The sequence below is a fragment of the Oncorhynchus tshawytscha genome, linkage group LG14 (genome assembly GCF_018296145.1).
Source record: "Oncorhynchus tshawytscha isolate Ot180627B linkage group LG14, Otsh_v2.0, whole genome shotgun sequence".
Taxonomy (NCBI): domain Eukaryota; kingdom Metazoa; phylum Chordata; class Actinopteri; order Salmoniformes; family Salmonidae; genus Oncorhynchus; species Oncorhynchus tshawytscha.
Genome location: NC_056442.1, coordinates 37,005,199 through 37,028,515, shown reverse-complemented (window position 1 = coordinate 37,028,515; position 23,317 = coordinate 37,005,199). Strand labels below are relative to the sequence as shown.

General features: G+C 44.1%; 1 protein-coding gene and 1 pseudogene across 1 annotated transcript in view; one reads left to right on the top strand and one right to left on the bottom strand.

The window, feature by feature from the left end:
• The window catches only part of LOC112267148 (autism susceptibility gene 2 protein homolog), a 30,502-nt gene extending 27,020 nt beyond the window's left edge, over nt 1-3,482 (top strand). Inside the window, exon 8 of the mRNA XM_024445280.2 lies at nt 95-3,482. Within this exon, the coding sequence (XP_024301048.1) occupies nt 95-1,218 (1,124 nt within the window). The 3' untranslated portion in view covers nt 1,219-3,482. The remainder of the gene's footprint in view (nt 1-94) is intronic.
• On the bottom strand, nt 2,112-15,040 carry LOC112267434 (annotated as a pseudogene).
• Between the last annotated feature and the right edge of the window lie 8,277 nt (nt 15,041-23,317).

Sequence of the window (23,317 nt, the reverse complement as noted above, 5' to 3'; positions counted from 1 at the left end):
TATGTTAAAGACAATATAATCATAAATGAGGGAATTGCGTTTTCAAGCTCACACATTTCTTTGACTTGCTTATTCTTCGTCCTCTTAAAAACAGACTATCCCATGATCTATCACAAAGACAATCTAAATGCACCAAGTGGAGAAGAAGGAGGAACTCCTGAGTGGTGGAGCAGGCAGCAGAAGACACCCCCATCCTCTGTATGTCAACCTGAACGCTCTACAGAACCTGAACAACCAGGAAGAGATTCAATCAGGGAACCTCAGGACAGAGAATGGGGACAGCAGCTACACCTACCCAGAGAGAAGATGGAGGAGAAACAGTACATAGTGGAGAAACACCAAGGCCACAATGCTGCAGGGACTCATGACAGTTCACCTGCTGAAGACAAGTCTGTTCCTCAGACAATAACCTTGGAACATGGTCAGCGGTCCAATGGCAGCTGTAGCTGGGAGTCAGGTGACAGGAAGAGAAGGCTTGAGTGTAAGAACTACATAAAGGTCAAGAAGATTAAGTGGCAAAGAGAGGATGACCAGGAGGATTTCAATGAAGGTCCTCAACCCACAGAGAAACCATCCCTGGTCCCACTCACGACAACACTCACGCCATCCTCCATGTCGATGCAGCACATGACCATAGGGAACATTATTCCAAGGCTCTACCCAGTAAATAGTGTATGTAATCTGGCCCGGACTCAGGTTGGCACTCCTAATATGGGGCTCATCCCCTACCATGCACTTCCCTGGGACACCCCAAGAGACCCACTGTGGGATGAATACAGGGGTATGGACCTCCCTGCTTCCTCCTGTCAAGAGCTGGTCATGAGGGCTGATCCTCTGCATGGTGTGGTGGGGGCCAGGATGTTGGAGGCAGCAGACTGTTCATATAGAGACCCTCATCACAGCTTTCCACACCCACCCCATCACTCCTCACTGGTCCTGAAGCAGCAGGAGAGGGCTTACCTCATGGAAAGAGAGCGTCTGCACCTGCGCAGAGAGGAATACTACGAGCACAGCCTCTATTCTGCCACCATGGGCGACCATCTCCCCCATCCCAGCCTCCTGACCTCCACCTATTCCAGGTCACATATCTCCAGGGTGGGTCTCACCCAGAGTAGCCTCCCGAACAGAACTCTTACCCCTGGGTTTTTAAGCACACTGCCGCCTTTGGTCCCCTTCTCTCACCCCTTGTCTGGTGCTCCCCACAGAACTACCTCGTAATGACAGAAATTAGAAGACCCTACTCTGTGTGCTTGCTTGCTTGCCTTAGAACTATAACTCAGTACTGCTTCAAGACAAATTCTGCCTGTATGACACAGATAAAAGACAAACTACTATGTTGAATTACATCCCTTAAAAACACCTGTAAATTGATGAACAATGACATTGCTCAACAACAAAGTGCGATCCAACATATGAGTTCATAAAATAGAAAGACAAAAAATACAAATAACTGACAAAACTTAACAAATGTAAAAAGAAAAAGAACTAGGTCAAATAAAAAGCTATAGCATTAATTAAATCAGAATAAAGGAAAATCTAAGATCTATGACTTAATGGAAAAGAGTTTCAAAAACATCAGAAATATGACCTGACACCACAAAAGTTATTTCAAAACTGCTGTCAATGGGGTCACATTCTGAGGCTGAACTAAAAGCGCAGACTGTATTAAAGCGCATACTGTAAAACACTAACAAACAAAAACACACTTTATGAAAATAATACAATCTTGTCACATCTCAACCGGAGATACTAACGTTTAGTCAACTTTAATAAACAGTCCATCCCAGGTTAAGCCCAGCCATCATATATTCAGCACAGCTGTAACAGAGAGATTCAGTACTGTCACATTAGTGGTCTCCAACACTGGTACGGAGAAGATGCTGGATCTGATTTTTTAATTTTTTAAAGCTAAGCGCTCATTTCATAAATTAATGACATGGTGCGTTAGATATTAACGGCTGCATTGATTGGCTGAAATATTCCTATTCATTAAGATACAATTCAAGTTGGTATCATTACTTTAGTCTACAGAATCAAGGTTGGAGACAACAATGGTGGCAGCGTTAAGAATTAACTTGGACTACTAGAATAAGGAGGGTCAGTGTGTGTGATTACACCACATCCATCCCCAGACCCCTGGCCAACTCAGTCAGGGCCCTCACAGCACCTGAGGGCCCGCAGGAGTCAGAGCCGTCCCGGGTGGCGTCGGGGTCATCCCCCATATCAGACACATTACTCAGGATGCAGTACACAGGTGAGTCACTGCCCCTGGGGCTGGGCTGGCATCTCCTCCCCTGCAGAGAGCTCTGAGGAAGAGGTGGAGCAAGAGGAGGAAGGGAGAGAGCCGTGACTCCTGGCTGCCCTGTTGGCAGCTCTCTTGGCTCGGCTGCTGGACCCGGGGCCCTGATGGAGCGTCCTCTTCTGAGCCACGTTCTTCATGATCTCCTGAGTCACCTCTACTGTCTCGTAACGCACCATGTTCAGCCTCAGGTAGCCATCTACAACCACCTCCTTATGGTAAAACTAACTAACTCATGTTAACTCATCACATAAGGGAAAGATAAAGTGTTGTTCATACCTGAAGCGTGAGTGTCCAGAGGGCCATTTCAGGTGGTGTTTCTTGCGCAGGTGAAGAGTGAGTGTGTAAAGTTGTCACAGAGATGACACTTGTATTTCGTGACCATTCCACCCTACAGAGGAGAATTATGCAAGTGTCAAGTAGAGCACACCTGATCAAAATTCCCAAAACATTTTTGCAAATTAAAAAGTCTAGCTTTGACACGGATATTGATTCTGTAGTTCTATTGAGCACAGAGTGACTGTTTGGCGCCTCCTGCAGCCAGTCTGAAGTACCTAGTGTACTCTCTTGTAGTGTTGGTTCATGGTGTGTGCCATGTGGTAGTAGTAGTCACAGCCCTCTACAGAGCAGTGGTAGGCCGCCCCCTCATTATGGTTCTCCATGTGCTTCCACAGGTCGTGCTGGTTCTTAAAGCTAGGAGACATACATCATAAACAACAGAGTGTAAGCAAAATAATATGTGCACAATATGTACAGTCCATAAGGGTCAGCAAGTTGTGGGGACTCTGATGAGTCTGTGGGACAACAACCTGCTCTCACAGAAGTCACAGGGAAAGGGTCGCTCGTCACAGTGGCGGAACTTGATGTGGATCTTCAGAGTGGCGAGAGAGGTGCAGGTCATGTCACACAGGACACTTGATATGGTTCACTGAAAGGCAGGATAGATCACTCATAAGGTTTACAGTGAAAGAAACTGTACACAGACAACAGCCATCATCAGCTAATCAAAATATCTTATTGATAGCAATACAACTAAAATAAATCTGCTTGACTAATAGAGGTACATGTCGAAGCCAGACATGGAAAATGAGCTAAATATGAGCTAAATCAAGACAAAAGGAGATGATTGTGGACTACAGGAAAAAGAGTACAGAGCACGCCCCCATTCTCATCGATGGGGCTGCAGTGGAGCAGGTTGAGAGCGTCCACATCACCAACAAACTAACATGGTCCATCACACCAAGACAGTCATGAAGAGGGCACGACAAAACCTGTTCCCCCTGAAGATTTGGCATGGGTCCTCAGATCCTCAAAAGGTTCTACAGCTGCACCATCGAGAGCATCATGACTGGTTGCATCACTGCCTGGTATTGCAACTGCTCGGCCTCTGACCACAAGGCACTACAGAGGATAGTGCGAACGGCCCAGTACATCACTAGGGCCAAGCTTCCTGCCATCCAGGACCTCTATACCAGGCGGTGTCAGAGGAAGGCCCTAAAAATTGTCAAAGACTCCAGCCACCCTAGTCATAGACTGTTCTCTCTGCTACCACACGGCAAGTGGTACCGGAGTCTAGGTCCAATAGGCTTCTAAACAGCTTCTACCCCCAAGCCATAAGACTCCTGAACACCTAGTCAAATGGCTACCCAGACGCTTCACATTGCCCCCCCTCCACTCACCACTGCCACTCTCTGTTGTCATCTATGCAGTCACTTTAATTAACTCTACCTACATGTACACACTACCTCAACTAACCGGAGCCCCCCGCACATTGACTCTGTACTGGCACCCCCCTGTATATATTGCTATTTTTTACTGCTGCTCTTTAATAATGACTTCTTGCTTTTATCTCTTATCTGTATTTTTTGAAACTGTATTGTTGGAACTGTAACTGTAAGTAAGCTAAGTAACTGAAACTGTAAGTAAGCATTTCACTATAAGGTCTCCAACTGTTGTATTCAGCGCATGTGACTAATAAAATTTGATTTGATCATTTGATTTGAATAATACTGAACAGAGAAGTGGTGGAAAACAGCACACTCACCATGCTGTCGTACGTGGTCTCTCAACAGTCTCTCATTGGCAAAGCCTTTGTCAAAATGCTCACACACCAGGGATTCTGTAAGAATCAGAGGGCATTCAATCAAAATATAATCAAAATCAATAATCAAAATATAATGTACATGTCTAAACCAATAACATATCTGCCTGTGCTGTAAAACAGTGACTTCTGGCCAGGCAGAGCTGAGCCCATTCACCCTCTGGCTCAGCCTGTCTTTGGATGTGGTCTAAGAACTTGGTGTTGCTGGAGAACATGCAGCCGCAGGTGGGGCAGGCCACCAGGGGCTCCTGAGTGTGGCTGCACAGATGCTCCCGCAGACGGTACTTGATCTTAAAGAATGCATCACAACCTGAGGAAATATAAAGAGGGTATCAGCTGAAGCAGACCAACAAAACATCAGTATATTCAATACAGCACTACAGCAGGAAAGGCTGTGCTGATACAGTGTCACAGGAAAGTATTCAGACCCCTTGACCTTTTCCAAATTTTGTTACATTAGCCTTGTTTGAAAATGGATTGAATTGTTTTTTTTTTATCCCCCTCATCAATCTACACACAATTCCCCATAATGAAAAAGCATAAACAGGTTTTTAGAAATTGTTGCTAATTGAAATATCATATTTACATAATGTTAGGTTCTAGTTTGAAATACTTACTAGACTAGAAGTTAATAGTTACATGTATGAGGAATGTATATGGTGGGGTCAATGGAGGACACAAGAGACAATCGTACAAGAAACAACGCTTCTATTGCGTTTATATTCTATTTTTATAGCTTCTTCAAGGTTTCCAAGATGGCGTAGCCAGACGTCCTTTGTCCTCGTCTTGTCCCGGGTATATATGTTTTGTATCTTTCTGTTTTTTTTCTTCACATATCGTTTTATATATTTTTTTCTAAAAACTCAACTTCAAAACACTCTCCTGCAACCCGCCTCACCAAATGTGGTAAGGATCTGTTTTTTACCCAAAAGTATTATTCACCTCGTATCTGAAATCCACAACAGAAGCTAGCCAGGAGTTAGCCAGCTCACTAGCTAACGTTAGTATTCAGCTAACCACGGCTAACGGTCATCAGCTATCCTTTAGCTCGGAAAGCTATCGGCAGTTTTTTTACAACGCGACTCAGACCAGAGCATACCGGACCCATTTTCTCTCCATATCCCCGGATTTATACCGCAAGCTCTGGACATTTACAACTGGATCTTGCAGCTAACTAGCAACTATCCGAGTGACTAGTGGCTAACGTCGATTCCGTAGCAAACACCAATTATCTCGGAGCTAGCCAGCTGAAGAGTTCCATCAGCCACTCCTGGGCTACAATCACCTATCCGGACCCGTTTTACTGCCGATGCGGAGCCCTACTGGGCCTTCACGACTGGAATACCGATGTTATCTGCCCGAGGGAGTTATTCAACTGGAACCTCCATCGAGACGTAACCTGAACGCCCATCTGAGAACTGCATCCTGCTAATCGTTAGCTGTCTTGAGCATATCGGCTGCTATCTGAACAGGTCTATTGAACAATCTTCTTGGGCCACTATAACTATAACTATTTTGACAATTGGATTGGTCCCCTCTACCACACGGAACCCACTAATCTACCGACGGAAATGCACAGGGTGGCTAAAAACAGACCTCCATCTTCTGCTAGGTTGCTACCCATGGCTCGGCTAGCTATCTGAATTGCCGTGACCCCAACTAACCTCACTACTCACTGGACCCTTATGATGACTCGGTTAAGCATGCCTCTCCTTAATGTCAATATGCCTTGTCCATTGCTGTTCTGGTTAGTGTTTATTGGCTTATTTCACTGTAGAGCCTCTAGCCTTGCTCATTATACCTTATCCAACCCTTCAGTTCCACCACCCACTCATGCGATGACATCACCTGGTTTCAATTATATTTCTAGAGACAATATCTCTTTCATCATCACTCAATGCCTAAGTTTACCTTCACTGTATTCACATCCTACCATTCCTTTGTCTGTACACTATACCTTGAATCTATTTTATCGCCCCCAGAAACCTGCTCCTTTTACTCTTTGTTCCGGACGTCATAGACGTCCAATTCTCATAGCTTTTAGCAGTACCCTTATCCCACTCCTCTGTTCCTCTGGCGATGTAGAGGTGAATCCAGGCCCTGAAGTGCCTAGCTCCACTCCTATTCCCCAGGCGCTCTCTTTTGATGACTTCTGTAACCGGTTTCATGCATGTTAACATTATAAAACTCCTCCCTAAGTTTGTTGTATTCACTGCTTTAGCACACTCTGCCAAACCGTATGTCCTAGCCGTGTCTGAATCCTTGCTTACGAAGGCCACCAAAAACCCTGAAATTACCATCCCTAACTATAACATTTTCCAACAAGATAGAACTGCCAAAGGGGGCAGAGTTGTAACCTACTGCAGAGATAGCCTGCAGAGTTCTGTCTTACTATCCAGGTCTGTGCCCAAACAATTTGAGCTTCTACTTTTAAAAATCCACCTTTCACCAGAAACAAGTCTCACTGTTGCCGCTTGCTATAGACCACCCTCTTCCACCAGCTGTGCTCTGGACACCATATGTGAACTGATTGGCCCCCCCATCTATCTTCAGAGCTCGTGCTGTTTGGTGACCTAAACTGTGACATGCTTAACACCCCAGCCATCCTACAATCTAAGCTTGATGCCCTCAATCTCACATAAATTATCAATGAACCCACCAGGTACAACCCCAAATCCGTAAACACAGGCACCCTCATAGATATCATCCGAACCAACCTGTCCTCCAAATACACTTCTGTTGTCTTCAACCAGGATCTCAGCGATCACTGCCTCATTGCCTGCGTTCGTAATGGGTCTGTGGTCAAACGAGGTGGTCAGCGAGCAGGCCTTTCTAACTCGACCTGGCCCGGGTGTCCTGGAAGGATATTGACATTCCGTCAGTAGAGGATGCCTGGGTATTCTTTAAAAAGTGTGCATTCCTCACCATCTTAAATAAGCATGGCCCATTCAAAAAAATTAGAACCAGGAACAGATATAGACTTTGGTTCACTCCAGACCTGACTGCCCTTGACCAGCACAAAAACATCATCTGGTGAACTGCATTAGCATCGAATAGCCCCCGTGATATGCAACTTTTCAGAGAAGTTGGGAACCAATATACACAGGCAGTTAGGAAAGCAAAGGCTAGCTTTTTCAAACAGAAATTTGCATCCTGTAGCACAAATTCCAAAAAGTTCTAGGACACTGTAAAGTCCATGGAGAGTAAGAGCACCTCCTGCCAGCCGCCCACCGAACTGAGGCTAGGAAACACTGTCACCACCGATAAATCAACGATAATTGAGAATTTCAAAAAGCATTTTTCTAGCACGGCTGGCCATGCTTTCCACCTGGCTACCCCTACCCTGGTCAACAGCCCTGCACCCCCCACAGCAACTTGCCCAAGCCTCCCCATTTCTCCTTCACCCAAATCCAGATAGCTGATGTTCTAAAAGAGCTCCAAAATCTGGACCCCTACAAATCAGCCGGGCTAGACCATCTGGACCTTCTCTTTCTAAAATTAGCTGCGGGGCTTGTTGCAACCCCTATTACTAGCCTGTTCAACCTCTCTTTCGTGTCATCTGAGATTCCCAAAGATTGGAAAGCTACTGCGGTCATCCCCCTCTTCAAAGGGGAGACACCCTAGACCCAAACTGCTACAGACCTATATCTATCCTACCCTGCTTTTCTAAGGTCTTCGAAAGACAAGTTAACAAACAGATCACCGACCATTTTGAATCCCACCGTACCTTCTCCGCTATGCAATCTGGTTTCCGAGCTGGTCATGGGTGCACCTCAGCCACACTCAAGGTCCTAAACGATATCATAACCACCATCGATAAGAGGCAATACTGTGCGGCTGTATTTATCGACCTGGCCAAGGCTTTCGACTCTGTCAATCACCACATTCTTATCGCAGACTCAACAGCCTTGGTTTTTTAAATGACTGCCTCGCCTGCTTCACCAACTACTTCTCAGATAGAGTTCAGTGTGTCAAATTGGAGGGCCTGTTGTCCGGACCTCTGGCAGTCTTTATGGGGGTGCCACAGGGTTCAATTCTCGGGCGGACTCTTTTCTCTGTATACATCAATGATGTCGCTCTTGCTGCTGGTGATTCTCTGATCCACCTCTATGCAGACGACACCATTCTGTATACCTCTGGCCCTTCTTTGGACACTGTGTCAATTAATCTCCAGAAAAGCTTCAATGCCATACAACTCTCCTTCCCTGGCCTCCAACTGCTCTTAAATGCAAGTAAAACTAAATGCATGCTCTTCAACCGATCTCTGCCCGCACCTGCACGCCACTCCAGCATCCATACTCTGGACGGTTCTGACTTAGAATATGTGGACAACTACAAATATCTAGGTGTCTGGTAAGACTGTAAACTCTCCCTCCAGACTCAAATAAAGCATCTCCAATCCAAAATTAAATCTAGAATTGGCTTCCAATTTCTCAACAAAGCATCCTTCACTCATGCTGCCAAACATGCCCTCGTAAAACTGACTATCCTGCCGATCCTTGACTTCGGCAATGTCATTTACAAAATAGGCTCCAACACTCTACTCAGCAAATTGGATGCAGTCTATCACAGTGCCATCTATTTTGTCACCAAAACCCCATTTACTACCCACCACTGCGACCTGTATGCTCTCGTTGGATGGCGCGCGCTTCATATTCGTCGCCAAACCCACTGGCTCCAGGTCATCTATAAGTCTTTGCTAGGTAAAGCCCTGCCTTATCTCAGCTCACTGGTCACCATAGCAGCACTCATCTATAGCACGCGTTACAGCAGGTATATTTCACTGGTCACCCCCAAATCCAATTCCTCCTTTGGCCGCCTTTCCTTCCAGTTCTCTGCTGCCAATGACTGGAACGAATTTCAAAAATTACTGAAGCTGGAGACTCATATCTCCCTCACTAACTTTAAGCACCAGCTGTCAGAGCAGCTTACAGATCATTGCACCTGTACATAGCCCATCTGTAAATAGCCCATCCAAATACCTCATCCCCATACTGTTATTATTTTTTTGCTCCTTTGCACCCCAGTATCTCTACTTGCACATTCATCTGATTGCACATCTATCACTTGTGTTTAATTGCTAAATTGTAATTCATTTGCCATTATGGCCTATTTATCCTACATCATTTGCACACACTGTATATAGACTTTTTCCTAGTGTGTTATTGACAACTCTGTTGTTGTTTGTGCCGCACTGCTTTGCTTTATCTTGGCCAGGTCACAGTTGTAAATGAGAACTTGTTCTCAACTTGCCTACCTGGTTAAATAAAGGTGAAATAAATAAAAAATAAATTGACATCATTTGAGTGAATTGGAGGTGTACCTGTGGATGCATTTCAAGGTCTACCTTCAAACTCAGTGCCTGTTTTTTTAACCTTTATTTAACCAGGCAAGTCAGTTAAGAACAAATTCTTATTTTCAATGACAGCCTAGGAACAGTGGGTTAACTGCCTGTTCAGGGGTAGAACGACAGATTTGTACCTTGTCAGCTTGGGGATTTGAACTTGCAACCTTGCGGTTACTAGTCCAACGCTCTAACCACTAGGCTGCCATCATAGGAAAATCAAAAGAAATCAGCCAAGACCTCAGAAAAAAAATTGGAGACTGGTTCATCCTTGGGAGCAATTTCTAAACGCCTGAAGGTACCACGTTCATCTGTACAAACAATAGTACGCAAGTATAAACACCATGGAACCACGCAGCCGCCATACCGCTCAGGAAGGAGGCGCGTTCTGTCTCCTAGAGATGAACGTACTTTGGTGTTTAAAGTGCAAATCAGTCCCAGAACAACAGCAAAGGACCTTGTGAAAATGCTGGAGGAAACAGGTACAAAATGATCTATATCCACAGTGAAACGAGACCTATATCGACATAACCTGAAAGGCTGCTCGGCAAGGAAGAAGCCACTGCTCCAAAACCGCCATAAAATAGCCAGACTACGGTTTGCAACTGCACATGGGGACAAATTCGTACTTTTTGGAGAAATATCTTTTGGTCTGATGAAACAAAAATAGAACTGTTTGGCCGTAATGACCATCGTTATGTTTGGAGGAAAAAGGGGGAGGCTTGCAAGCCGAAGAACACCATTCCAACAATGAAGCACAGGACTGGCAGCATCATGTTATGGGGGTGCTTTGCTGCAGGAGGGACTAGTGCACTTCATGAAATAGATGGCATCACGAGACAGGAAAATTATGTGGATATATTGAAGCAACATCTCAAGACATCAGTCAGGAAGTTAAATCTTGGTCGCAAATGAGTTTTCCAAATAGACAATGACCCCAAGCATACTTCCAAAGTTGTGGCAAAATGGATTAAGGTCAACAAAGTCAAGGTATTGGAGTGGCCATCACCAAGCCCTTTATCGACCTCAATCCTATAGAAAATGTGTGGGCAGAACTGAAAAAGTGTGTGCGAACAAGGAGGCCTACAATCCTGACTCAGTTACACCAGCTGTGTCAGGAGGAAAGGGACAAAATTCACCCAACTTATTGTGAGAAGCTTGTGGAAGGCTACTTGAAACATTTGACCCAAGTTAAACAATTTAAAGGCAATGCTACCAAATACTAATTGAGTGTATGTAAACTTCTGACCAACTGGGAATGTGATGAAAGAAATAAAAGCTGAAATAAATAATAATTCCCTTTATTATTATTCTGCCATTTCACATTCTTAAAGTGGTGATCCTAACTTACCTAAAACATAACATTTTTACTTGGATTAAATGTCAGGAATGATGAAAAACTGAGTTTAAATGTATTTAGCTAAGGGGTTTGTAAACTTCCGACTTCAAATGTAGTTACAGTGTGCCTGTGCCACCTAGCATGGCCGTACAAAGCCAACTAGCTGGCCATTTTTTATAACGTTAGCTAGCTAGCTAGCTGGGATTTCCAACCTTGGAAAGAGACGTAAACGTTAGCTAGCGAGTAACGTTAACATTAAGTTACTGTAGTTAGTAAATGCTAGCCCTTTATCGTTGTACAAATACTGATACAATTGGAATGCTCTCTAAACATTACTGTAATAAACATTGTTAACTAATTATCACATTTGAACTTACTTACTATGTTGTCATTTTCCCTCCAATGTTTTGATCCACTTCCGTCTTTGTCTTCTTCTTCTTGAAGATTAGGTTGGTGGATCGCATCCAACATTTAAGATGCATACACAGCCACCTACTGTACTAGAGTGTGAGGCCAGTCACTCCGGATATTTTGGAGGCATTTCTGAACATGGCGTCAATGTAAACCGAGATTTGTGGATATAAATATGCATATTATCGAACAAAACATAAATGTATGAGTGTCATCTGATGAAGATTATCAAAGGTTAGTGATTAATTGTATCTCTAATTCTGCTTTTGTGACTATCTTTGGTTGGGAAAAATTGCTGTGTGTTTGTTTGGATTTGGTGGTGATCTAACATAAATATATGTTGTGTTTTCGCTGTAAAACATTTTAAAAATCGGACACAATGGGTAGATTAACAAGATGTTTATCTTTCATTTGCTGTATTTGACTTGTTAATGGGTGAAAGTTAAATATTTCTAAAAAATATTTTTGAATTTCACGTGCTGCCTTTTCAGCGGAATGTTGGGGGAGGGTTCCGTTAGCGGAACGTGTGTCCTAGACAGGTTTTAACCTCTGGGATATGTGCTAGCGTCCCACCTGGCCAAAAGCCAGGGAAAATGCAGAGAGCCAAATTCAAATAAATTACTATAATTATCAAAACTTTCAATAAATCACACATGCAAGATAGCAAATTAAAGCTATACTTGTTGTGAATCCAGCCAACATGTCAGATTTCAAAAAGGCTTTTCGGCGAAAGCAAACAATGCTATTATCTGAGGATAGCACCTCCATAAACAAAGAGAGAAACCATATTTAAACCCCGCAGGCGCGACACAAAATGCAGAAATAAAAATATAATTCATGCCTTACCTTTGACGAGCTTCTTTTGTTGGCACTCCAATATGTCCCATAAACATCACAAATGGTCCTTTTGTTCGATTAATTCCATCGATATATCCAAAATGTCCATTCATTTGGCGCGTTTGATCCAGAAAAACACCGGTTCCAACTTATGCAACGTGACTACAAAATATCTCAAAAGTTACCTGTAAACTTTGCCAAAACATTTCAAACTACTTTTGTAATACAACTAGGTATTTTTTAACGTAAATAATCAATAACATTGAAGACGGGATGATCTGTGTTCAATACAGGAAGAAAACAAACAGTAGCTAGCTTTCTGGTCATGCGCTTCTATCTAACAGTACACTTCAAGTGACCCTCGTTCAAGATGGCCGTACTTCTTCATTACACAAAGGAATAACCTCAACCAATTTCTAAAGACTTTTGACATCCAGTGAAGCGATAGGAACTGCAAGAAGGTCCCTTAGAAATCTGGATCCCCAATGAAACCTCATTGAAAAGAGAGTGACCTCAAAAAAAAATATATGAATGGTTTGTCCTCGGGATTTCGCCTGCTAAATAAGTTCTGTTATACTCACAGACATGATTCAAACAGTTTTAGAAACTTCAGAGTGTTTTCTATCCAAATATACTAATAATATGCATATCTTATCTTCTGGGGATGAGTAGCAGGCAAGTGAATTTCGGCATGCATTTCATCCGGACGTGAAAATACTGCCCCTGGTCACCAAGAAGTTAAGTATTGAGTGAATGAGAGCTGTCAGGGGACTAGCTTACATGTGAAATAGGTGAATGAATGCCACAACAAGTTCTGTGTGAGCTGATCTGTAATGTTATCTAGGGGTCTGTCCAACAGGTATCAGGTATCAGAAATCTCATACATAACATGTCTTGTTAGTAACGAGGATTACATGTCTGAGGTTAAGATGACTAGATTATATGAGGATAACATGTCTCATCAGGGAAATTTGATGGTATTACATTATGGAGAGCTATTTCTTAATATTCTGTTAAATAGAGCTAGTGTAAATATTTTCACCCCTGTATGAATAGAACACTAGTCTAAAGGAGGAATTTGTAATGTAACAAATGTATAATGGGTTACTATAGTTAAACTAACATAATATTGAGTATAATGAGTTAATATGATGATCTGATGAAGTATGAATAGAAAAATATACAATTTGCACACCCAAACTGTTACGGATACAGGTATCCTGTGTGTGTGTGTATCCTATGTGTTTTTCTTTTCTCTCCTTCTCCCCTCACAGGTGGCAATCATCATTCCCCAATCAGTCATTATTCAGAAGACACCTGCTCCTTTTCCATTACCCTATCACATCCCCTTTCCCTTAGTTTAAAAACCCATTCAGTTGTTTCCTCTGGAGCTTGATCTCTTTGTGTTTCATTCTCTCTGTGTCTCTCTTAATCTCTCTCAATATCTCTCTCTCTCAATATCTTGCTCTATATCTCTCTCTATATCTCTCTCTCTCTGGATTGAGCTCTTTTGTTTTTGCAACTACATGTCACTTTGTCCCCACCTGTGAGTATTGTTTTGGTTATGGTGTTTGACTGTTTGTTTGATGGTGGGAAAAGGGGGTACCAAGACAAGTTGCCCAATGGCATACATTACCCGTAGGAATACTTTGTCTAAATACCCTAGTTAGAACTGGGCGGACCACCCGCTGTATTTTTGGTTAGTTAGTTAGCTGTATTGAAGTAGGCTAGTCTAGCTTAGGGGTGTTTTTTGATATTTGTTTCTTTCCTTGGGTCCAGCTCAGCCCCTTTTCCTGCCCCCCCCTTTTACCGTGTGTTTAGAAATAAACCATGCGAGTTTGACAGTAAATTAGTTGTCTGTGGTTTTTGTTCTCACTGTTACTTTTTCACTGTTATATTTTGCATGAGTTATGTTACGGGTCTCGATACCATCCCCTCTCAACTGCCGGGTTAGTACAGAATAGTACTAGTACAGAAGAGTATGTCAATGCAACAGGTCTAAAAGATTACAAGTGAATTGTTTACTTTAGGTATCCAATTCAGCGTCACAGGACACTGTATCATCTGATTTGTTTGAAGTATAATTCTGTATACGTATGGGTTTATTAAGACTTCCTGCCCAAGATGCTGTAAACTCGATTAATGATTAAGAATTTTTATGACTGATTAAAATGAAGGATAGTGAAAACTAAGTACATGTTTATTTTCTTTCTTCCAGGACTGATGGAATGTCACCCACCATGTTTCTCTTAATGTTTATCAATGACTATCCCTTTGAAAGGCTTCCTGAGGCAGGTGACCTGGGAGAGTCGTCAACAGCTGGAACAGTATCAGGCTCCACCTCCGAGGGAAACAGGGGGGGTGGTGTGTGTTGGTAACCAAGTACACACTGAAATGAAGTAAGGCGGAGGGATGAATGCATGAGTGAGTTCTGGGCGTATTCGGCCCAGGCCATATACCAACTCCAGTTATGTGGAGAGGCAGAATATTGTTGGCGGAGGTACTTCCCCCATTTCTTGGTTCAGGCGTTCTGTCTGTCCGTTGGTCTGGCGATGGTACCCGGGAGGAGAGGCTGAGGGCGACCCCTAGTTGGTCACAGAAGGCTCGCCACACCCGAGAGACAAACTGGGGCCCACGGTCAGAGACGACATCCTCCGGAATCCCATACAGCCGGAACACCTGCTGGAACATACACTCAGCCAATTCCATGGCGTTAGGTAAATGAGGAAGCAGAACCAGACACATTTTTGAAAAATGGTCTACTATGGCAAGGATGGTGGTGTTACCAGAGGATTCAGGAAGGTCTGTGACAAAATCAACAGCTATGTGGGCCCAGGGTCTGTGAGGGACTGGCAAAGGTTGGGCTTTTGGTTTGGGCGCAGACTGGCCAGGAGAGTACGTAATCCCTTACGTCGGATGCCAGTGAGGACCACCAGAATTTACGGGCTAGAAGTTCGGTTGTTTGTGTAATGCCCGGATGTCCTGACCCCAAGGACGTGTGACACCATTGCATCAGTTAGGGGTCTAACAGCTGCTGGTATGCAACTCCTCCCAGCTGGTGTCTCAGGAGGAGCCAGGTCTGAGGTTAGGGCTTCTTGTATGGCAGAGTGAACTTCCCACTGTACTGGTCCCCTAATGCAAGAGGAAGGAAGAATGGGTGTAGGGTCTGAGTTACTGGTCGGAAGGTCAAACAGGCAAGAGAGAGCATCAGCTTTTACGTTTTCCTTTCCAGGGATGTAAGGAACATGAAAATGGAAGTATGTGAAGAGCCCAGTGGGCTTGTCTGGAGTTTAACCTCTTGGCCCCTCTGATATTCCAGATTACGATGATCTATTTGGACGAGAAAGGGTTGTTGGGCGCCCTCCAACCAGTGGCGCCACTCAGAGGTCCAGCTTGATGTCGAGGAGTTCTGTTCCCCACATCGTAATTCCTCTCAGCAGAGGATAACTTCCTGGAAAAGAAGGCATAGGGGTGTGACTTTGGAGGTGTTCCCACCAACTGAGAGAGTATGGCGCCTACTCTTACTTCGGAGGCATCCACCTCCAGGGTAAAAGGAAGGGTTGGATCAGGTTGGTGAAGGACAGGACCTGAGGCGAAGAGGCGTTTCAAGTTGTTGAAAGCAGTCAGGGCGGTATCAGTCCATTGAAGGGTCCGGGTCTTTTGGCTGGTAAGGGCAGTGACGGGAGCGGCAGTAGAACTGAAGTTCCGAATGAACCGGCGATAGTAGTTGGAGAACCCAATGAAACGTTGGGGTTTCTTAACCGTGGTGCGTTTGGGCCAGTTACTGACGGCGATGACTTTGTGCTCATCCATGCTGATCAGGTGTCCATGCCAGGTGTCCGTGTCAGTGCGAAACTGAGGAATGTCAATGTCAATGTAGACCATGAGGAAGCAGTTGATCATATCCTGGAAAAACCTCTTTCATAAATGATTGGAAGACGGCGGACATGTTAGTAAGGCCATGACCAGGTATTTGTAGTGCCAGCATGCGGTGTTAAAGGCCGTCTTCCATTCGTCTCCCTCACGTATACGGACAAGGTTATATGCACTTCGCAGGTAAAGTTTTGTATAAATGTTGCCGCGGCCCACTTGTTCAAGGGTCGCTGGGATCAGAGGAAGAGGGAAACGGTTCTTGACTGTGACGTCATTCAGGGAACGGTAATCAAGACTGTCCTTTTTTCTAACGAAGAAGTCAACTGGGTCTTCCAGCATGACAATGACCCGAAACACACAGCCAGGGCAACTAAGGAGTGGGTCCATAAGAAGCATCTCAAGGTCCTGGAGTGGCCTAGCCAGTCTCCAGACCTGAACCCAATAGAACATCTTTGGAGGGAGCTGAAAGTTCGCATTGCCCAGCGACAGCCCTGAAACCTGAAGGATCTGGAGAAGGTCTGTATGGAGGAGTGGGCCAAAATCCCTGCTGTAGTGTGTGCAAACCTGGTCAAGAACTACAGGAAACGTATGATCTTTGTAATTGCAAACAAAGGTTTCTGTACCAAATATTAAGTTCTGCTTTTCTGATGTATCAAATACTTATGTCATGCAATAAAATGCAAATGAATTACTTAAAAATCATACAATGTGATTTTTATGGATTTTTGTTTTAGATTCTGTCTCTCACAGTTGAAGTGTACCTATGATAAAAATTACAGAGCTCAACGTGCTTTGTAACTCGGAAAACCTGCAAAATCGGCAGTATATCAAATACTTGTTCTCCCCACTGTATGTGCCCTCTGTTCCCCATTGTCCTTGTTGATTATTGTTCCATGTCCGTTGGTCTTGTGAGTACGTGTGCTCTGTTGTATCGGCTTGTGTGTGCACTTGTTAGTACGGGCCTCGCCAGTGTATTTATTAGAGGTTTATACCTCACTCTTTTTTTGGGTTACAGCTCTGTGTTATAGACGTGTTTGTTTGGGCTTTGTCCCCATGCTCAGGACATACGCTATTTTGTGTAGAGAAATAAACCCCCCTATTTCGTGTTCCTGCGCCTGTCTCCTGTCATTATACAACTTGACATTTTGGGGGGAAAAAATTGTTTCAACTGTGTTCTTTGACATTTGTTTTAGAAGTCTGGATTTCCTGAACCAGGTAGTAATACTAATTTGTCATATAGTAAATTAGAAATGCCCTAAACTACTGTTCTGGTCTGTCCTCTCTCAAGGTTATGGTGAAGGTGACCACAGATGATATCTAGATGCATAGAAGAGAATTTGGTCGACAACAGTGTGATCCTCACTCCCTCTAACCGGCTGAAGTAATGGCGAAAATGGAAATCAACACGGTCCTTCACAACTTCTATCGTGAGACCTGAGTCCAAGCCAGAAAACTGTACACAGCATCCAATTGAAACTTTCAACTGCCTTTTCTCTCATGCTTTTTCTCTCAGTAGTGAGACATGGTTCCATGTGGAGTGAGCACGGAGAGAGATCCAGTCCAAACCTCTCTCATGCTGCTGGTGTACTGGTAGGAAAATGGACAAGACATAATGGACTGTAAAGTACAGTGGCGATACATTTAGAATATGTGCCATTAATGCTAGGAAGGATGAGTGCCGGGGGGGGGCTCAACCATGTCCGTAATTGATTTAGGCTTATCCAAACATTTTTATTTGGGGTAACAGGTAGATTGTGGAAGTCTGCACACTGCAAAATGTATAGTAATTTAGACTAATGCATTGAAATACCAATCTGTCATTACCACAGATTAGGTATTGAACCTTGTACGTGGCTTGATTCATGCGTCTTTCACAAAGACAAATCTGCCTGATTCCAGCCTTGCTGACGCACCTCCAGATCATCACCGATCCTCCACCAAATTTCACAGTGGGTGCGAGACACTGTGGCTTTTAGGCCTCTCCATGTCTCGCACCTACTGTGAAATTTGGTGGAGGATCGGTGATGATCTGTGGATGCTTCAGCCAGCCCAATCTCCAGACCTGAACCCGATTGAAAACCTCTGGAATGTGATCAAGAGGAAGATGGATGGTCACAAGCCATGAAACAAAGCAGATCTGCTTGAATTTGTGTGCCAGGAGTGGCATAAAGTCACCCAACATCAATGTGAAAGACTGGTGGAGAGCATGCTAAGACGCATGAAAGCTGTGATTGAAAATTTCTGAACTCTTCCTAAGTTAAAAGATTAGTATTCGGTTTATAAATGTATATGAACTTATTTTCTTTGCATTATTTGAGATTATTTTCTGACAACACTGGATATTTTTTGTTATTTTGACCCCGTTTTAATTTTCTGCAAATAAATGCTCTAAATGACAATGTTTTTTTTTCGGAGAAATGTTGTCAGAAGTTTATAGTATTAAACGAAATGTTTAATTTTACCCAAACACATACCCATAAATAGTAAAACCAGAGAAACTGATCATTTTGCAGTGGTCTCCTATTTTTTTCCAGTGCTGTATATAGATACTCACGGGAATGCAGTTACTCAAATAATACAGCAGGTGGCTTCACAACTATACATACGTAACCCGACTGCTTAATTGTCTATTTCAACCTTGTCACAGGTGCATTGAGTTGGTTGGAACCTCTCTAGCACGCTGACAAAAACAATTATTCATATTAAGATTGACTTTGAGTGTCTCTGTGTAAGAATTTCCACAACACCACATTGACTATTCTGACAACACCCTCAACTGTATGACCCGATCAAACAGGAAGTCCATAATCCAGTTATTCAGACGTCCCCCAATTTCTCCCTTTTATTTTTGTTAATCGTTCTTCTCGCCATTGCTCTCTTTCTTTGATACTCTGTTTCTGTCAATCCATTCTTAAGTGCCCGTGGAGTTATATCCCTTTCCTGCACCACCTTTGAGCACTCATCTGTCCACCATGGCACCACCCACCACCTTCTTCCCCCTGAACCCACTGGAACAATCACATCTGCAGCTGTTATAATTACAGAAGTTACTGCCTCAGCGCACTCATTCACAGACCCCTCCATTGATAACTTTTGTCCCGCCCATCTTCCAGTTAGCTTTCTCAAAGCGCCACCTCATGTTATTGCCTCTATTCTGCATGCACATATCCGTATTGAACTTACATCGAACCGGAAAATGATCACTTAGCTATCTGACTGAATGATGGAGATGAGTGTTGGTTCCTGCCAAACTTTGGAGTCTACCATCCACAAAAGCCAAGCCAGATCAGGGTGGTTTTTGACTGCAGTACACAGCAGTACAGTCTTTTCCCTCAACAATGTGCTGCTCACAGGCCCAGACCTAAACAACAGCCTCCTGGGAGTTCTAAACCGCTTCAGGAAAGAACCTGTAGCAATAACAGCACACATCCAGCAGATGTTACATTTTTTCATTGTGAGAGAAGATAACAGAAACTACCTGAGATTCCTCTGGTACTGAGAAAACAATGTCACAAAAAGACATCATCGAGTACAGGATGAAGATTCCACGTCTTCGGCAAAAGCCCATCTACTGCCGTCGCCATATACAGGCTCAGGCGAGCTACACAAGAAGGTGAACAGGACCATGGGGCAGGCACCCGACAATTTGTTGAGGGTCTTCTATGTCGATGATGGGCTCAAGTCTCTGCCCACAGATACAGAGGCCATCGGCTTGCTACAGAGAACACAAACATAACTAGCAGTGTTAAACATATGACTGCGCAAGTTCGCATTGAACAGTGCAACCATGATGGAAGCATTCCCCCCCAGAAGATCATGCCGAGGGCATTAAAGACCTAGAGCTCGGAGGAGAAACCACGCCCATGCAACACAGTCTTGAATTATGCTGGAAAATAACCAAGGACCCCTTTACCTTCAGAGCATCAGTCAATGACATAGCATTCACGCGTCGCTGAGGCCTGTCAACAGTAAATAGCCTCTTCGACCCTCTCAGCCTGGTAGCTCCGGGAACCATAAAGGGAACTCTCCTCAGACACTTGCGATTGGGATTCACCACTCTCTGAAGAAAATCTTAAAGAATGGGAAGCATGGAGGGACTCACTACAGGATCTGAAGCAGCTTCATATCCCACACACCTACACCACAAACTCCCTCTCAAATAGAAACACATGAGTGTTTTTAGATACTTCCAAGATGTGGGCTTCATTCTAGGGAAAGCCTGGCTAATCCCTCAGTCTGATCCTACTATACCCCGGCTCAAACTATGTGGAGCAGTGTTGGTAGTAGAAATGGCAGAGCTCATGCTAGATGAAATAGACCTCAAACCAGACACCATCAATTTATACTGTGACAGCAAAGTAATCCTCAGGTACATATACAATGAGACTAAATGCTATCTCTATGTGCACAACAGAGTTCAACACATCTGACCATCAACATGGCCGGAGCAGTGGTACTACGTACCTACAGAACAAAATTCCATTGACCACACCTCAAGGTCAGTTCCCACTTCCCATCTCACCAGTACATCATGGTTCACAGGACCAGTATTCCTGTACAAACCTGATCATGCTCAGCCAAAGACACAAGTGTTCGAGCTGGTCAGTCCAGGCTTGGATGTCGAATTCCGCCCCTGGTAACAAGCCTCATCACGCAAACCAGATACAGAAAACTTACATCAGAACGCTTTGAGCACTTCTCCACATGGAATTCACAACTGAGAGCTGTTTCATTCCTCATCTACATTGCTCGCTCACACAAGTCCGACTCGATGGGCCAACTGACCAAATGGATAGGCTGGCATCAGCGCAACAAACTCGGACTCCAGAAGAGCTGTCTCAAGCCAAGAAAGTCATCATCAGGTCAGTTCAAAAATAAATCTACTCTGAGGAGTTCACTGCATTTGAAGAGAAAAGAGACCTTCTTAAGAGCAGTTGACTCACAAAGCTGAATCTCATCCTGGACGAAGGTCTCATCAGAATAGGAGGCCGTCTGAAACATGCACAGCTGGACAGTAGTGAGAAAAAGTCCCTTCATCCTATCAAGACACACCCACATATCTACACTGCTGGTACGGCACTACCATGAACAGGTGAAACATCAGGGCCGCCACTTCACAGGAGCAGCAGTCCAAGCAGCAGGCCTGTGGATCGTTGGGGGTAAGAGGCTCATCAGCTCTGCACTACACAAGTGTGTCACATAGTGGAAGCTCTGTTGGAAAATGAACAATAGGAGTTCTTTGCCATCTGTAGACCAGAAAAAAGCAAAGATTAGATTGTGGAACAAACTTCATAGGGGACTGTAAGAAGTTGGAACTCGGAAAGGAGAAACATCAGAGGCCTGGTGTCCAGAACTACCTCAGTGAACAAGGCTGTACATGGGAAGTCAACTCTTCACACATTGTAGGTGCCTGGGACCACATGATTGGGGTGGCACACAGAATCCTCAACTCCATGCTGCTACAAAACAAGTTGTTTCACTTCTCACACAAAGTCCTGTGCATCCCTATGGCTGAGGTCACAGCTGTAATCAACGCCAGACCTCTCGTTCCTGTCTTCACCAATCCAGACTCCCCATTCATCCTGACTCCTGCTATGCTACTTACCCTAAAGGTTGATTCACCCACTCCTCCTGGAGATTTATACTGACAGATATCTTCAAGAGCCAGTGAAGACAAGTGCAGAGTCTCACCAGCAAGTTCTGGTCTAGCTGGAGCTGTGAGTACCAACCTACCTTGCTGAGCCGACAAAAGAGGACTGAAGATCATCGCATCCTACAAGAGGGAGATCTTGTGTGCTTCTAAGAAGCCAACCTTACTGATGCACAAACTCGTATAACTCTGTATTGGCCTAGGCCTACTACTCACCCTTGGCCACCCACATCATCCTCTACTCTCTTCACTGCCTCAGCATACGACACATTCTGTTCTACTCTGACCCTGGCAACCTCAACCGGTCTCTCTCGCACCGGACACTTCTGATCCCCAGCGAAATTGACGCACACTGTTTTTTCCATATTACACATTCCTTTGTCCCATGCCTTCCTGCACACTTCTCACATCTCAGAACCTCCCTACAACACACTGCTGCAACATGACCATAAGCTTGGCATCTGAAACACCTTAGTGGGTTCGGCACAAAAGCTCTCACTGGATAACTGACATATTCTAATATGACTTTATCAGGTAAAGACTCTAAATTCAAAAGGACAGACAGTGTCTTCTCAGTTTCACCATGGTTGCCACTGGGTCTGTGTTGCACCAAACGGGCGGCGTCACACACACAGGGAATTAAACATTTTAGTTGCTCCACCTCAACTCCCAATGGGCCTGAATAATCCTTTGAATGATGCTCTTCACCACACCTGCCACCCACCTCAAATAATTCAGGTTCAATTTCTGAGCCTTCAGAGACAGCAGAATACACATCCTCAACACACATCTGCCCACTGCACTCGGCTCTTCTCTTTCTTCCTCACTGTCCATAACCATGTCTATCTGTTCGCCATGCTCATGCCGCGTCTTCCTCCGCTGTACAGCTTCTCCAATACCCACCTTCTGTTCCTTAGCCCAATTTACTAGTCTAGCTATCTCTGGACTTTCCAAGCTTCCAATCTTCCAAGCTCCAAAAACGTGCCACAGTCATCAGCCAGGTCTCCTCCTCATCATCCATCGCAGTTTCTCGATGCCATGGTCACATTAAACTTCTTCTACGCTGCAGTAAAATTGATGACATGCGTGTCATGAAATGTAGCCTATGCTAAAATATATAGAAACAAATACAAAGCAGGGGAATAATAATTAGGAGATTCATGTCAATTCAGTAAAACTATTTCTCTGGCTTTGACTGTGCATTTTGTGTGCCAGTGTTAACATTTCCATTAAAACAAACATGCAAATTATTGTGCTGTTATGTGATCTTAATCTAGTGTCATCACAAACCACAAAACTCCGGATGTATTTTTTTTCACTGAGCAGTGTGAATTTTACTATGAAGATACTATAGTCACATAATTTCTTAACCATGCATTTCTGTGGTTCTCCAGTGGAAGATCCATTATGGGATTTTGGCATTGAAGCCTTTTATCTACTTCCACAGAGTCAGATGAACTCTT